The following is a 17,949-nucleotide window of genomic DNA, read 5'->3' as shown; positions in this document are numbered from 1 at the left end:
GCAGACATTCCAGAGCCTTATAACACAGCTGCAGGCAGCTACGTGTTAGCTAGGTGGAGCCAGAGAGATGTCTAGTGTGTTGCAACTTGTTGTGTTTTAAGAACCTGTTAACATGCGAACGGTCCGCCATGTTTAAAAGCGAAAAACCTTTTAAAGGGTGCGCGGTCCACAAAGTGTTAAGTAATGGTGTTCATATTTTATTTCTCTTCAACACAAAAGTAGTATGGAATCAATCAAAATTATTTCTGTATTCAGATAGTCTTCACCAATCACAAAATTATAAGTGTTGAATTATTTTACTGCACTGACATGTTATGTGCTTAAGTAAAATAATTGGGAATAAAGGTAAGGCAAGTTTAATGTGACCAGAATAAATTACACATCTGAGAACAAATTAATGGCAGGCAGTAAATAGATTAATAATATCTACACCATGTAAAAATATAAGAGTTATTCACTTTACATGAGTCCATTGATTTTAAGTTACCATATTTCAGACTGGTTGTATGAAGTTTCTTTAGTTGGAAACTACTCTCTTTCATCTAGTTGGGTTTAGAATGTACCAGTCTTTACCTCAGTACGCCCGTAAGGCTTAATGGTATGGCTTGGACACAAGGCTAAATTTACCTTTACCATATACAATATATATATATATATATATTCTGGCATGTCTGCTGAAAGCTGGAATAGATTAATCAGCAGAGACAGCCATTTAGAGGCAACAGTTCGTAAACGCATTTCCACGGCTACCAGGTCACATGACCATGGCCTCTCTTACGTGCAACAGAGGGTCATGTTTGTGTCTGCAATGATGTCACATGACAATAGGAGAGCTGTGGAGAGTGGTGTTGCCACCCGGCCTGGTGCCAGGTGGACAGTGTATATATAAGGGAACACATGATACCATGTAACCCACATAAACAGATGAGTGGTGTTTTCTGTTGGGTCCATGCAGAGACTATATCTGGAGAATCAAAACACAAGCCAGTTCATCCAACTCAAGAGTCTATAGAGAAGTCTAGAGAGTGTCTGTAGCCAGACAGACCGGTCTGAGTCTAAGGCTGTTGTGAGACAAGTCACCCCTGGCAGAGGCATGGGAGGTGGGCAGTCCCAACTTCTGTAAGCTGTTGCATAGCAATGCCAAGTTGATTGTGAGGCGACAGTCAGTGAGGACATGAACGTGTGGAACATGGAAGCTGAGGGAGCTACAGCTTTGAAAACCATTACCAGACAACTGGTGAAAACACAGCAAACTTAGAAGACTTAGTGCATGCTGTAATCAATTGCAGAGAGTGTGAATTAGTGATAGCACTGGAATTACTTGTAGTTACAGTCTGTAAGTGTTCAGTAAATCCAATTACCAATCCAAACACTGTCTTCAACCTGAAATACATATCTGATTTGTATGTGTTCTGAACCAACTTGAAGGAAGGAACATCTGATTCTTCAACCTGAGTCCTTGTTTGCAAGAACCTGGCTCTTAGGGAGTAACAGTTTTCTGATTAAGAAAAAAGTACATGATACAAAAATTAAACTAATTTCCCTTAACTTTTTATTCTTGAGCTTGAGTTGTAATTCAGAAGCACTAAAGACTTACTAAAATCAGGTCAAGGCAAAAATGAACTGAGATCCTACGCCAACCTTCCGGCTAGCAAGTAGCACCCTGCTGCATGTCTCCCTCAAGCCATCTCTTGCATTTTGGCCCTTGTTCCATCTACGGACTCTCTATCCCTCTCTTTATTCTCAGTTTATAATCAGTATTGCTGGAGGGGAGGTGTGCAATATAGGTAGGGTGGAGAAGCAGTCGGGAACTCCCACCATTCATCTTCAATCTTTTCTTGACTGAAGTGCAACACAAAGGCCTCTGCATTTGTAGAGTGCAGGGTTCAAACATCTGGATACTGTGATGCAACAACATATAAATAAATACCTTACTGACATAATTATGTCTGAGGAATATGGACATAAATAAGATATCTTGTAGAGGATACAAATAAAGTATTTTGATGGTACAGATGCACGAAGACAACCAAATAGTAAATTCACTGGAAAATGAACTTAGAAATGTGGAAGAGGGAAACTAAAATAACTATGATTATAAGGAATTTCAAAGTGACTGAAGTAACAAATTAAAGGAAAGGCAAATGGAATTATTGCCAGTTACTGAGTACAAGAATAGGGACCATACAAAAATGGGAATATGTGAAAATAAAAAGTAATTCAATTTGAATATGGATTAAATTTATCACTGTCAACTGTTATGTTAAAGTAAACTAATCACCCTTTGCCTCTCTTATTATTCCTGGTTGACTGATGATAAATTATACAAAGTAAAGTATTGTACTGATGATAAATTATGCAAAGTAAAGTAATGTACAGTTATGAGCTAATGACAGGATCACATGTAGGGTTAGAGATCAGAAGTGACAACCTTCCGCCTGATGTAGCGAGAGAAGTAATCTGGTCTCCAGCACTTGCAACTTCCTGGGATGAGGAACCAGTCATAATACAAACGGACCTGGAATAAAACAGATGAAGTCACATGTCACTGATGGGACACAATTTATGGTTCTGAAGTACTACACTTTGTAACATTCAATATCATGTGTCTGCCAATGGGTGATTATGTACAACATGTTTTGATATTTTATCCATTCAAGTTACAGTGCTTCTGTATTCCTCAATTCAGTCTGTGTAACCTCTTCAGTATCATCTGCGAGTGTATTACACTCATATTTCTTTTACATTGATGCCAGAAATACAAATAATAAAGGACAGATCCTTTATTTCTCAGCATAATAATCAGACTAATTCAGACAACTGTCCTATCGATGTACCTCATTTATGATTGCCATGGTGACAAAAAAGGAACCAGTGTTTGAAACTCCTAGTGCACTTTGGTTCCCATCTCATCATCATATCATAAGTGTTTTCCTTTGAAGTACTTCTTCAGTGATTCACAGAAGACATTCTAAGCAGTCTGTGTGGATTCTGTTGATGGGGGTTTGAATTTACTGGGCATTCTCCTTAAGTTGCTGGACAACTAACAGTGACAGAAGGGACTTCTGATATGATGATGTTTGCCCTAATTTCTTCTCAGCTGAAAATGATCAGGTTGTATGCTGCTGAGGCAAATACTTTGAGCACTTGGTGATTTTTTGGACAAATAGAGGGGAGGTCTGATATTTCTTGTTCTGCTGTACATCTATGTTAAATACCAAATACCCCTCATATATCACATGGTCCTCATGTTACTCTTCATTGTTCTGAAGTATTGTCACTTGTTGGGTATGTAACGCGACAAATAACTTCACGCCGTATTGGATATAGCGAATTTATTCCACATTCGCTCTTACACTTACACAATTCACAATTACACAGTTACTGCCATCGGCAGTATCACAATTACTTCCACTGCTCTCAGCGACTGCTAGACTTCCGCTGCACTCGGCAACTTCACGATCCACACTGTGTCACTCCTGATCACGCACTCTGCTCACATACTGTTCTGCTGGCTTTTTATACCGTTCCCTGTTGCCTCGTGTTAACAGCGGTATCGCCTGTTATGTCACCATAGGGGGGGAGAGTGTTTACTGGCCTGTTACTGTAGCAGCAGCAGTGGCTCCGATGCTGTTATGTCACCGCTGGAGGGGGGGGGGCCCTGCATAGCGCAAATATGCCGCAGTATTAAATTAATAAATGTTGTTTAAGTTTGAAAGATATCTTAAGTAACCAGTGCTGCAATAGCAAATGACAAAGGATAAATTTCTGAGCCAGTTTCATCCAACTTCCATTCTCACCACCTACTTCTCTAAGATGCATCCTTAATACTGTTCTTTCAATCCATCTCCTCTGTCTTCTAAGTGTCTGTCTTCCATTCAGGTTTCCCTGTCAAAATTCTATATTCCTCCCCTCTTTTAGTCATCTAGATTTTACCAACCTTCCAGTGCTAGGTGTCCTGTTGAAATCATGGAAGTTCTTCCAAAGACATCATCATAATAATTTTTAAAACTGTAATTTGATTGCTGTTTATACTCCTCGCACACAAGTTTGTAAGATTACAATGTGAAATTGTTATTGCAGTGGACTTTAGAGTGATCACTGTTAGGAAGGGTCAGGTAACACAATATTCATATTAAGTTTCATCAAATTCTGTCAATGCTTCGGCAATGCTGATATCCATAATTGAACCAAAAGATGTAAATAGATGTAACTCACTCATAGAGATTTTGAAGGAGCAAAGTTATTTGGGTCGAACTGATGAATATGAAGTCAATTTGTGGCTACTTGTTTAATACGAAGGTGTTGTTATAACTTATTGATATTTTGCATTAAGCAGTGTTTAAGAATAAACTCAGAACATAACACTGAGTTCAGAATCTTAACTCTATAATCTGCTTTCTAAGGACCTGAATAGCAGTATACAAAATTACAATTCCATCTGTTTTTTATATGAGTGTCAAACTTGGTTTCACACATGGGAAAGGATGGATATTAGCAGTATTTGCGACCAGATTGGTGAACACAACAGAGAAGAAGTAAGAACAGGACAAAGTATATATAATGAGAAGCTTCACAGTTTCGGCCTTTGAGTGATTAAATCCAAAATAATGAGATGACTGGAACAGGAGGCATGACTGGGGAACAGAGTACATAGAAAATTATGAATGCAAACTCAACAGGACAAACTGCTTTAGAGAGCTCAGAAAAGGCAGGGAATTAATGTTAGAATGGATTTTGAAGGAATAGCATGAGAATATGTAAATAAATGAATGGCATGAGAGCATAATTCAATGATTGTATTTTGGAACCTTGTGATTATTGTTTGGATTTAATAATAACAGAAGTTTTAATGACCAGCTGAATAACTGTGTGATACTTGAGGTATATTAGAATGATTTTCTACCTGAAAACAGCCTATGTCATCAATTCCATCACAATGGGAAGAGTTTTTGCTTGGTGTCTGTGTTGTTATAGTTGGACTGTCTGTAGATGCTGGTGCTTGGACACCTGCTCTTTTTCGCAAGTACTGTTGATAATTCTGGAAATCATGTACTGGAGGTGGATTTTCGCCCGTCACAGGATTTCTGTGTGGTGGCCATCTTCCTCCTGGTGCAGCTGGCAGGAAAGTATCTGGGTAATAAATTTCTGCAACGAGTAGGCTTGTCCATCTTGGTGAAGACATGCAGCCACCATCAAGGTAATGACAGCGTGATTGCCTTAAACAGAAATTATTTCTTACAATTGTGAGTTCTTTGCACAAAGTACATATAATACATGTGTGTCTGTTTCTCTTTCTCTGAAACCACAGAGATTATCGTGAAGTCTGGTATAGGAATCCATGCTGAGTAATGCTGAACTCAATTTTTGTGGATTTTTCTTCCATTCTATTTTACATGAAGGGGAAATATGATATGAAATTTCTCAAACATAGAAAGTACTATTGCATGACTTAAAGTATAAAAAATTAAGATCTGAAAGTATTATTTAAAAATGTATAGATACTGCATTTACTTAATGGACAGTGCCACAGCTCAGGCAGTTAGATGTTGGTTTCTCCACATTCTTCTATTATTTCTAGTGTATTTGTTGCTGCGATAATGTTTATACTGAGCTGTTGCCTAGCAACAATAGAGGAATACACATACAGGTACAGAGACTACAGGAGAGATTTATGAATTATACTGTTGAGATGGGCTCATGTATCATGTTATACATATCAAATTTTTTGAGTTTGGTTCTGGCATTTGAAAGATGGTAGGGGGGGATATACAGATAGACACATGGACACACAGACATAGCATGATTGTCTCATAAGCCCACATTTATGTATGTAATGTAAGCTAAAAAACTGATCATCCTCAATGTTGATATAATCAGAAAAAAGAACTGTGTAGCAGAATTTATAGGCTGGTACAGATTGGTATACCTTTACTAAGAAAGACACTATCAGCACTGCCAACTGGAGTTAAACATTAAAATAGTGTTATTTATTAACTAAAATATTAAAACTATTCTCAATAGAACTGTCTGAATGTAACTTCATAATATTGTACACACATAGTGCATTTAAATCACCCACACATACTCACTGCCATCTGGTGGGAACAGTATTAAATTTGAATTTCCCATCGACATACAAATACTGGAAGTGTGTACAAACTAGAATCCAACAGTTTTCTAATGATGACTTATATGTGTACATCACTAAATGACAATGACACACCCTGGTTTGTGGACTGGCCCAAGAACAGCAAGATCATCATAGTTACAAGAATATACCCCAAGCTGAAGAATGAAACTAAAATATACCCTCGATTCCCATTGGATAATTGATAAATTGGACCCCAGAGCCATCCTGCATGTAGTACTGAGAGTAGTTCAGTCCCAAATAACAACAAAGTACTAGCACACAAATTTGCATTGTGGCCCGGATCTCAAATTGTTGCTTGCTATAGCACAGTTATGTAAAGAGTGGCCAGGTTTAGCATATACATTAAAAATAGTGGCTGGGCCTAATAGAATAATGAAATAGAAAAAAATTGTCAGTAGTGAATAGGGTGACCAACTCTCCCGTATTTCCCGGGATCTCCCGTATTAGAGCTAATTTTTTTGGATCCTCCGCTCCCGTATTGACCTTGTATTTCTCCCGTGTATTTCATTAACAATCAAGATCACAAAATTTAAATTATATATTATTCCCGCCAAATACATTCCGATATAAACTGTCATTATTATCGACAGTTTAGACTCACAGGTACTCATCGATAAATATCGAAAAATAACCTATAATAATCGATGGAGAGTTTAGCATATACTAATCGATAGCGGAATATCCGATTCCGGATTGTAATATTTTCTGTTGTTGTTTCTCGCCGTGTTCATCCTCATGCTTTTAAATAATTACCAAATTGAATCCATTTTCATAATGAGTAGTGACAGTGAAAGTGAAAGCAACAATGCAAAAACTCCACCTAAGAAGAAAACTAAATGCTTGTGTGTTTACTTGAGAAAATGGGAAGAACAATATTTGTGGTTAAAGTCTGTGCCCTCCAACGCTTACAGAGCTTATTGTATACTTTGTAAACGTGAGTTCAGAATCGCTCACGGGGGTAATACCGACTGCAGACAACATTCTTGCACAGAAGGGCATAAACGAAAGGAAAGGGACGTGAAGACCTCTTCAAATTTACACCTCTTTTTCGGGAACAGCAGCAAAGACTTCAAAAACGTTGCAGGTGAGCTAGCATTGGTTTTCCATATTGTAAAACACAACATCGGCTACAGAAGTATGGATTGCGCAAATAAGTTATCGAAGGATATTTTCCATGACTCTAACTTGGCTAAGAAGATGTCCTGTGGCCGAACAAAGGCAGAGGCTATTGTGAAAAATGTTCTAGCGCCAAGAAGTGTGCAAGACTTCATCGATGTGTTGAAGGATCCAGCAAAATCAAGCAACTTTTTCTCTATTGCAACTGATGCCTCCAACCACAAAAACAGAAAGATATTCCCGCTGGTTGTGAGGTATTTTGACCCTCTTAGTGGTGTTAAAAATAGGCTCCTGGACTTCATTGAACAAGCTGATGAAACAGCTAATGCTACCCATAATTTGATCAAGTCTTCACTTGATACACACAAGTTAGATATAAAAAATCTAACTTCATATTGTGCAGATAATGCAAATGTGAATTATGGGAAGCATAATTCTGTGTTCAAACTACTACAAGAAGATAACAAAAATGTGCTTAAAGCAAACTGCTCAAATCATATATTGCATAATGCCACAAAACATGCATCTGATGGATTAGATGTGGATATTGAAATGATCATCTTAAAAATATATGGACACTTTTCGGTATCAGCAAAAAGAAGGGAAGAGTTGAAGTCATTCTTTGATCTTGTTGATGCCGAGTTGGAGATTGTTCGTCATGTCCCCACTCGTTGGCTTTCCCTAACATCAGCTGTGGACAGATTCATACAAAGCTGGTTACCTATTAAGAGTTATTTCAAAAGTGTGAATGACTGTCCAACAATATTAAAAAACATTTCAGTGATAAAGATCCAGAAAAGGAGTGTGTTATTGAGGCATATCTTAATTTTTTTTCCAACATTGGTGCAGTACTTGTTCAATCTGCCAAAATTCTTGAAACTGCTAATCTTAGCATCATGGAATGCTACAGTGTAATGCAATGTGTAGGCAATAAAATTCAGTAGAGGACAGAGGACAGGTTTTTTGGTACTGCCACAGAAAAATTTTTAAACTGTTTGAATCCACCCCTGCAGAAATGTGCTAGAGATGATTTTGTTAATTTCTACTGTTGCTTGCACAAGTACATTTCTAAGAATTTTGAGTTATCAAATGCAAATCCTGTCCATTGTCTTTTGCCATTAAATTTAAACACTGAACTTTCTTTCAGACATTTTCAAACCATTGTAAAAGAATTTAATCTTGATTTTGTAAATGAGGACAGCCTGTATGAAGAGTTTTCTAGTGCAAAAAGTGTTCTGAATGTGGTAAAAACAGGACATATAGAACAAAGTTGGTTCAATATTTTCAGTGATTTAAAAAACAAACAAATTGATGTGCCAAACCTTATTAAGATCTTAGGCTTTGTTTTAAGCATCCCAGGCACAAATGCCCATACTGAAAGAATTTTTTCACTGATGAGCAATAAATGGACTGACCAGAGAAATCAAAGCAGCTTAGAACTAATTAAGTCAGAGCTAATGGTAGCAATTAATTATGACTATAGTTGTAAAGAGTTTTTTAAATTTGCACAAGATAAAAAATGCTTAGTTCTGCAGCATTAGTGGACAAATGCATGTAGGTTAGGACTAAGAAACATGCAAATTTGTAAAACTTATTCTATATTGTGACCTGTATATTATATACAATGTAAATTAATTGTTTTGTTTAATATTATCCATTCCATGAATGTTTGCTGGACTGACGCTGCGCTGCTAAAAATGCGCAAAATTGTCGCTTAAATTCATGACCGAAAGTTGGTCACCCTAGTAGTGAACCAGTCCTCAAATATATGCTGGTAAATTATAAATATTAACTAGTTGTGAGACAGTAGCCAGATACTAAGGCAAAAATGTAAATGTGACTGGTTCTCAAATACCAGCCAGTACTAGCAAAGAAATAGTAAACAATGAGCAGTCACTCTGCATGTTATAATTCTTCTTGTAATAGTCTTGCAGGATTTCATAATTCTCACATTTGCATTATCTCATTTTCTACATTTAACCCGTTTCTCACTTTCATTAATCTAGGTTTCCAAGTTAAAATAATGTTATTTGACTGAAGTTGAAATATGAGTCAGTGCCCATCTTAGTGGTGAATACTAGCAAAAAAACTGTAAGCACTATGTGATCATGCTGCTTGTTACCATCCTCTTCATTGCGAACCATAACCTTAACAGTAATGAAATAAGAAATTTGTACTCACAGACATCTAGTCACTTCTACAGTCTGAGTGAAATAACCTTCATATGGGATCTGCACCACATAGCGCCACACACCCTGGTAATTCTTGGCAAAAACAGGAGTTGCATAATCCACTTTGGCAGGACAAGGTGTTGGTGGCAGGGAAGGATCATGATGCCCACCCACTGCAGTCATAGAAGTACCTTCCCCTCTTCGATACTCAGGTGTTTCTCCGCCAACATCATCTCTACGTTCAACAACTCCAGAGGCCAGAGGTTCTCCATTGAACGCTCTGTATAGCATACAGAATCTGTTGCCAAACACATATCAGTCCCTGTATTACTTCAATTATAAGTTGCCTGAAATAAAGGATGATATATTTGTATAATGAAAATTATTTTAAGCACAGAGATTATTATTTGGGCCACATAGTTTAATATTGAAATGCTATGCAGAGTATATTTATGTGTTTTATATGATTTTCAGAGTTAGCAGTGGTTGTTTACCTAAACTGTATTACCAAACTGCGGGGTATGGATGAAAAGTTGGTAACATATATTTCAATGGAAAATGAGATATATACACTGCTAACTTCACAGTGAGCTGTTCATCTCTAGATATAAGAACTGTGGCTCTGTTTTACATGTTTGAATACAAAATGCCTAAGTTGATAGGCCATAATATTTCTGTATGGACACAGAGAAATTTGAGCATTGTTCCAGCATATTGTAACATGTTTGGAGTAGATACTTCCATGGCAACGCAATAACAGTGGGCCGCTGCATAGACAATGCCGAAACAACGAACGCGTTTCCCCAGATATGAACAACAGAAGGCCATTGAGTACCAGTGGATGAGATGAAAGACGTTACTGCTGTAATGTATAGAGATCGTTCCCGAAGCAACGGATTGCCGAACAAGTGAGATTGAACCTTGGCGAATGGTGTCTCATATGTGGTCCACAGAACACCTACATACTCGTAAGTCAAGAGTGACAGAGCTGCAGGACGACTATCAAGATCTAGCCTTCATACAAGACAGTTGGAACCTAGTTGAGACGTCGCAGAAGCCACGTGATACCACAAGCGATAATACTTGTATGGTGTATAAGTGTGAGTGTCCAATAAAGATTCGCTGAATCCGAGACCCACGTGAATTTATTTGTTGCGTGACATACCCAACACGTGACAATATTGACAACACCACATGGTGCAGAACATCAGCATGAATGCACACAGTACAAATAATATGTCATGTCCATGCTCTCATTAGAATACTCACCTGATACAAGATGTGGTTCTGACTATGTGTATATTGGCAATAATATTTGCCAAGTAATAGATTAGATCCATCAGACTCAGGAGAATGGCTCTGTGCTAAAATCTTGTACACATGACAATGAATCTTAGTGTTCCTTAAAAGTTGGGCAATTTCTTGACAAACTGTGAAAGCATCAGTTTTTCAAGATGGGCTCTCTGTATTCCATGGAGTCAATTCTTTTGTTAACACCAGGAAAATTCTTGTGTGCCCTGTCATTCATACAGACAGCTTCAGATTTAGCAGGTCATATTGTAGGCTATGTTATGACTTTTTCAGTGAAACTTTATAATAAATATTTAGTTCAGTGTGCAGTTCACATAGGCCAGAAGCAGGAATCACAATGCATTATTATATAGACAAATTAAAATTCTCACAGCAATTTTTAAATGTACCCCCCGCCCTTCTCCCGAATATCAAACGCTATCAAAATCATTTTAAGTGTGAACTGTTTGGATGGATATACACGACCTTTCCTTTTCACAAACTGAATTTGAATATATAAAAGGTTCAGTACATTGTAATCTAGACTCACACTCCTCCTCCATTCTCGCAGAATTTCCTGGCTTCCCGTTTGATGGTACTGATTATCGTCTTGTCTCTTGCCTGCCTCGGTTGTTCATTGTCCTCATCAGGGTGAGATGTCTCAGCAGCCCTCTTTAAGCGGTGTCTGTGATCTGGCGCTATCCTAAACAAAACAGATCACCAATAAGTATAGTCAGTAATGTTAAAATGTAACTGTGCGGTAAACAGTGAGAAGTAAAAAACAGCACAGGATAACCAGAGCTTAAAAAATTATGGCAAATCGTGTTTAAGAAATTGAACGGGCACTGAGCAGCCAAAATCTTTCAGGAAGGATTTTCATGATAAGGCTGCTGTTGTTATGTTCTTTGTGTATTTTAACTCCTTTTTCTATATTTGCTCACATCCTCTGTATTAATTTATTTTTCTTTCTTCACCGCTTGCCTGTACTTTGCTTTTAGCTGTCATCAAGAACGGTAATAAATTATTATTATTATTATCATCATCATCACTAACACAGTTATTTTACTTAACTGATATTGTTAAATCATTAATAATACTTGTAATATTTAAGGTTTTCTGTTCAAATCCCAAATGTTATTTATTTCACTGTTATATTCTTTGTCCATTTCAGTTTATATCAGTCTGTATTAATTAGCTTTCTTTCTTCAGTGTTTGCTTGTGACTGGCTTTTAGCTGTTGTCAAACTCTGTAAAGAAGGAACTAAACTGAATTAATGACAATGTTTAACCTTGCAACAATGAGCAAAGTAAAGGCACTCGCATGCATTATTGTTAGAATGTCTATGAAATATCTTCTCCATGTAGAGAACAGTCAGTATAACATCACTGTGGAAACCTGTCACATTTATTTATCTCTATGTAAAGTATCAGACTGGCTATAGGGTTCACCCAGCATTTTCCCCAAGACTAAAGTGGTTGGGGCATGAAGGTGACCACTCACCTCCAACCAGTGCCAAGGTCAAGAAAAGGTGATCTATACGTCCACTCCCCAATAGGTATTTATGGTGAAGTGCTTAATTACTTAAGAACAGAGACAGCTTTACCTTTACCTATATGAGGTATTGAAGTCATGTATACTTTCATCTATCTGGCTGTTTTCTTCTTGACATGACAGAAGAGGTGGATAATTACTTTCAATATATTAACATCAATAAAAATTATAAAAACTCGAACAAAATTTATTATAGAATTTACTGCTGTATGCTGGGCTGTGTGGAAAGTCAACTTGCCTTAGGCAAGTGGGAGGGCAGTGTTTTTTAAGCCCTGAAAGCAACAGTTTTTATTCCTTACCTAATACACAGTAGTTAGTCTGAGTCAAGATTAAGTTTGATGGAGAATGTACTAAGTATGGAACAAACAAGAAATTAAAAGTATTTGTCATGAAATATCACCATGACAGAATTTTGATAATGTTAAATATCTACCTCATACTAACCACCTTTTACTTAAGTATAACATTGCGCTATTTTGGCCCCAAAAAAAAAAATACATGTTTTTTTTTCCCATTTGAATCAATACTAGATAATTTTACTTAGTCACATGTTGCAGCACTTATGTGCCATCATCAGACCATCACAGTATAAACACAAAAAATTTAACATCAGATGACATACAGATTATGTTCTAAACAAGATAACAAGATGAGTCCATTAGAGAGTAGTAACATGTGTCTAGTACAATTACAAAATTTTGTTTATACATTAGTCTGTCTAAGCTCATGTGTTCATGTAGATGGGAAAGAATAAGTAAGTTGTTTCGAGAAATAAGGCAACACGGTTTAGAGTGGATTGAAGTGGCACAGGATAGGGTCTAATTGCTTGTTTTTGTGAACAAGATAATGAACTTTTATGTTACATGACAGCAAGGAATCTCTTGGCCATTTGACTTACTGTCAGCTTATGAAGTAATACCTATATCCCATGGAGTTAGATACGTACGAGTTATGGGCAAGGGAACTGGTAGGCCACTGGGCTGGCTCCTGGTGGTACTTGGCAACTCTAGGCAGAGTCTCGTCTGCTTTCAGGATAGGCAGTGTTTGGCTGAAGAACTCGAGGGTCTTGTTGCGCACAAGCTCACTGACACAAAAACAAAATCAGTTTATAGTACATGTCATTTCTATTGCTACATCAAACTTCAGGAGGTTAGGGAAACAGAAAGTAAATTAACTTTAGAATACATTGGATATTCATGAAACTGACAAGTTTGCTGCAGGTATACTTTAATGACTACCATGGCTGTTCTTTATTTCATGTTGTGTTGGCACTGTATTGTCACTTGCCACTACCCAACTTCTCTCAGCACGTGGGAATTAGTCATTAAGCAAAGCAGGATACTTCAGAACGGAAGGATGAATTTTCTGCATATTATCCAGCATTGTAACTTTTATTTCAGAAGAAATTTTGGAGACCGGGCTCTGACCCCATCCTCAAGCAAAAAGCCTACTCTATTAAACCCAATCAATTGAACTAGTCCCAGTATCTGTCATAATAAAAATATTGTCATGGGTTGAGTGTGTCACGTGACAAATAACTTTATGTAGGTCTCGGATTTAGTGAATCTTTATTGAACATTCACTCTTACACACCATACAATCGTTATCACTTCAACTGTATTCTGTGGCGGCTATCTTCCAACTGTCTTGTATGGCGACTAGGTTCCAACTGTGTATTGCTGTCTGTAGCCCTCGGCTTATATAGGTGTTCTGCGGACTCCGTAGAGGACACCTCTTGCCAAGGTTCGGTGTCACGTGTTCGGCGATCCGTTGCTTCGGGAGCGCTCTTTATACACTGGTAACAAGTTTCGTCTCATCCGTTGTTACTCGACGGGCCTTCTGTTGTTCATCTCTGGGGAAACGCGTTCGTTGTTTCGACATTGTCTATGCAATGGCTTGCTGATATTGCGTTACCATTTAAGTATCTACACCAGACACGTTACATTATGATGATGGATAATACAAAAATATTTCTGTAGTAATATACCATTGTCACAAACTTTTAGATCATATTGAACTTCAGAAAGTTTTCAGTTTCATGAAGAGAGATTTTTTAAGGTTGAGCTTCTTTCTTTGCTTTACAGCCTGTAACCTATCTTCAAGACACTCTAAAAATTGCTTACAAAGGGTAGACTGCTCCCAGCACTTTCTGTCGCATTGGATTCTGTGGGATGAAGCCTTTGTTGAGGTCCCCGCATAAGTTGTAGAGAGAATTCTGCCGATTGTGACCAAGTGTACCTGACCAACAAACAGAAAATTCTGTTAAGAATATCTCTGGAAGCACTCTGTACCTAATGCCTACTGATTAGAAGTCAACTGGTAAGTTTTTATAGGAAATACGGTATTATTTTCGTGACACATTTTTAAATGCTGAATTAAGCATGTAAATGAAACTTTCCCACACAATGCTAAAGAAGTTCTGAGAAGAATTTACAGTATATTTGTGCAAATGTGTCCATTTACGGGAAAGCTACTGGGAATTCTAAATTAATAATTATTACACTATGATCACTTTTCTAAATGATTAACTCATGGCTTAAAATCCTTCAGGCTCCTGATTGTCTCTCAGCTGTTCAACGATCTGACAAGCCAGACTGGTCAAGTAATGAACTGCATTAAGCAGAATCCTTGACAAGCTAGCAGTCCTCTAGCTAGTCAAGAAATTCCCCACCTTATGGAACATGTTTACAAGAGCTCATCAGTATACCCTAATTTCAGCTATTTGAATCCAGTTCATACCCCCACATGCTATATCTTCAAGATGCTTTAATATAATTTTTAATGTAATAATACAAATGCCGTTGTGAATGCAACAATTTATTTGGTTCTAGTTCTTTGTCTTTTATTCCTCTACACTACAAGTTTTGGCCGTAACTGGCCATAATCAGTTAACATATACGAATAACGTAAGAACATAAAATAGTAATATGAATATTTGTGTATTACAGATAATACATGAACGGTGCTGAAAACAAGAAATAGCCGCTGCAGCACATGTAAACACAGAGCAGGTATCCCTGTGATTTGAAATTTTGAATTTTAAATTGGAATTCTAAGATCAAATTGACGAGCGTATGTCGGCGAGATTTTAAACAAAACTGACAGGCTGGTTTAGATTTTGGATTGTGTGCAGTGTGACAGCTACGTAGTGAAAAATACATGTAATGATGGCCAGTTAGGCTGAAACATGTAGTGTAGAGGAAGACAAGACAAAGAACTACAACCAAATAAATTTGTTGCATTCACGAAGGCATTTGTATTATTACATATAGAAGTGTATAGTGCAACAGGATGCTTAAGTATAATATAATAATTTTTTAATACAAGGGTAAGTCTATAAGTAAGTTACAAATGGATATAGAACTTAAAGAAATAAGATTACTGATTTGAAAAATGTTTTTATCTCTCAACATAATCTCCCTGTACATTGAGGCACTTGTCCCATTGTTTCACAAGCCCCTGAAAACCAGCAGCATAAACTTCTTTGGGCTGCTGTCAGAACCAGGCAGTGACTTCCCTTTCTACGGCTTCATCGTCGGGAAAATGTTCAGCCTAAAGATGATGTTTAAGAGGGCTGAACAAATGGAAGTCGCTTGGAGCAAGGCTGGGGCTGTATGAAGGATGCTTGAGGACTTTCCACTTGAAATTTCGCAGCATCTCATTTGTCTTGTTGGCAGTATGGGGACGCGTGTTGTCATGCAAGAGCAACATGCCCTTGGTGAGGAGTCGTGGTCGCTTCCGTTGAATGACCTTGCGTAGTTTCCTGGGGATGTTAGTATGAGGCAGCATTTACAGTTTTTCCTTGAGGCTGGAATGCAGTGAGTAGTATGCCTTCGTGATCCCACAAGACTGTGAGCATCACTTTCCTGAAGGATGGTGTCACCTGAAACTTTTTTTGGCATGCAATGCAAGATGTTTCCACTGCATTCATGCACGTTTTGTCACCTGTGACAGTTCGGGCTATCATATCGTGTCCTTCATCGTGGTAGCATTGAGATGCTGTAATGCCAGACCCATTCATTGCATTTTGTGTTGTGGGGTCAGCATGTGCGGCACCCATCTTGCACAGACTTTGTGAAAACCTAACCTGTTATGCATTATGAGGTAGGCCATGCCATGTGAACAACCAATAGCAGTGGCTATAGTGTCTATAGTTACCCATCTGTCTGCTCGGATTAAGTCTTCAACCCGTTGCAATCTCCTTTGGCCAACCAACGCAGTGTTCGTCTTCGATATGTGCCCGTCCTTCAGAGAACTTCTGAATCCAATTGTAAACAGCTTGACGTGACAGGCACTTCTCACCGTAGATGGGAAGCATTTTTTTATGATTATTCTTTGATTCCATACATTTTGCCCACAAAAATCGCACAACGGAGTGCTGCTCGAGGGTTATACACTCACTCAGAGGCACCGCCATCTTGCAACTACTGTTTCGCTTTTGTAAACATCGATCGTCTCCTGTCGAATGTCATCAATTGCCACTGGACTAATGGTGCCATCTAGTGGCGATAGCCTCAAGTGCCTCATTCCAACATGTAGTACCCCACATCAATTTGTAACTTACTTATTGACTCACCTAAGAATTATAAAGTGGAGTAAAGAAATTATGAAGCTCTTCGTTGATTAACTTTGTTATCCTGTTACTTCATCTGAAGAGAATATATGATAAAAATGGCATCATGTAAGGTATAAAAGCAATTAGACCTTACTAAATGTTTAATAGGCCGTGCCATAGCTCAAGCGGTTAGTTGCTGGCTTCCCACCGTGGCGGCCCGGGTTCGATCCCGGGTCTGGTCAAGTGGGATTTGTGGTGGACGAAGTGGTGCTGGGGCGGGTTTTATCCGAGTACTTCGGTTTCCCCTGCCAATCTTAATTCAACCAAATTCTCCATCATCATAATCACCCGGGGCATGCTACAATAGGTAAATCAGTGGCCACGGTGTCGAGTGGACCCAGTTGGACTCCATCCATCAATAAGCAAATTACAAAAAAAGGCTTAATCTGTAACAACATGGCAAAAAGGATGAAAATAAAACTCGCGCTTGGGTGATTTTAATAAAAGAATCAAAGGACAGTTGTGTTTATCATATTATAATCTCACTTTCTGTTGGAAGAAGTGAGAGTTGACAAAAAAGGAATGGTAAAAACCAGTTTGGAACACACAGGATTACTAAAAGTTTTTCATGCTGTTCTTATGTTTGTCTTGATAGGCATATTCATTTATTGCGGGTACAGATATGTTGCTGACACAGCTAATTATCAGAATTATACCGACTACAGTGGTCAGTCATTTTACACTGTATGCACCATTTCAAACAAAATTGACAGACATTGATGAGATATATTTTGCATCAAGCTTTTGTTTTGAAAACTAAGTTCTTGAGAAATATGTTAAAGTTTAACTTGAATTCCACATGGTTCATAGATTACAGTTGGTCTACTCTGAATAAAGTGAAAATTAATAGAGGAGTTACATATATCCCATACCAAATGAAATTGAATACTGTTTGTTTCCTTAGGGGCAAACCATGCAGACTGATACATGAATGGATAGATATTAGATCCAAATTAGGGAAGAAAGAGTTATGGCAAGCAGTGGGTAATTGTATGCACATTAATTTTGAAGTTCCAAGAAGACACAAAGAAGTCTACATCACACAGTTGTAT

At 37.8% G+C, this 17,949-nt stretch overlaps 1 protein-coding gene across 1 annotated transcript in view; it reads right to left on the bottom strand.

Moving 5' to 3' along the window:
* Positions 1 to 1,400: 1,400 nt before the first annotated feature.
* The window catches only part of LOC111871475, a 38,575-nt gene continuing 22,026 nt past the window's right edge, over positions 1,401 to 17,949 (bottom strand). Inside the window, exons 3-8 of the mRNA XM_023864628.2 lie at positions 14,406 to 14,520; positions 13,229 to 13,366; positions 11,282 to 11,434; positions 9,452 to 9,739; positions 4,907 to 5,219; positions 1,401 to 2,518 (exon numbers count right to left, since the gene is read on the bottom strand). Coding sequence (XP_023720396.1) covers positions 2,411 to 2,518; positions 4,907 to 5,219; positions 9,452 to 9,739; positions 11,282 to 11,434; positions 13,229 to 13,366; positions 14,406 to 14,520 — 1,115 coding nt within the window. The 3' untranslated portion in view covers positions 1,401 to 2,410. The remainder of the gene's footprint in view (positions 2,519 to 4,906; positions 5,220 to 9,451; positions 9,740 to 11,281; positions 11,435 to 13,228; positions 13,367 to 14,405; positions 14,521 to 17,949) is intronic.

Source organism: Cryptotermes secundus, unplaced genomic scaffold (genome assembly GCF_002891405.2).
Source record: "Cryptotermes secundus unplaced genomic scaffold, Csec_1.0 scaffold465, whole genome shotgun sequence".
NCBI lineage: Eukaryota > Metazoa > Arthropoda > Insecta > Blattodea > Kalotermitidae > Cryptotermes > Cryptotermes secundus.
The sequence above is the reverse complement of the archived record's forward strand: the minus strand, read 5'-3'. Positions and strand labels throughout refer to the sequence as shown.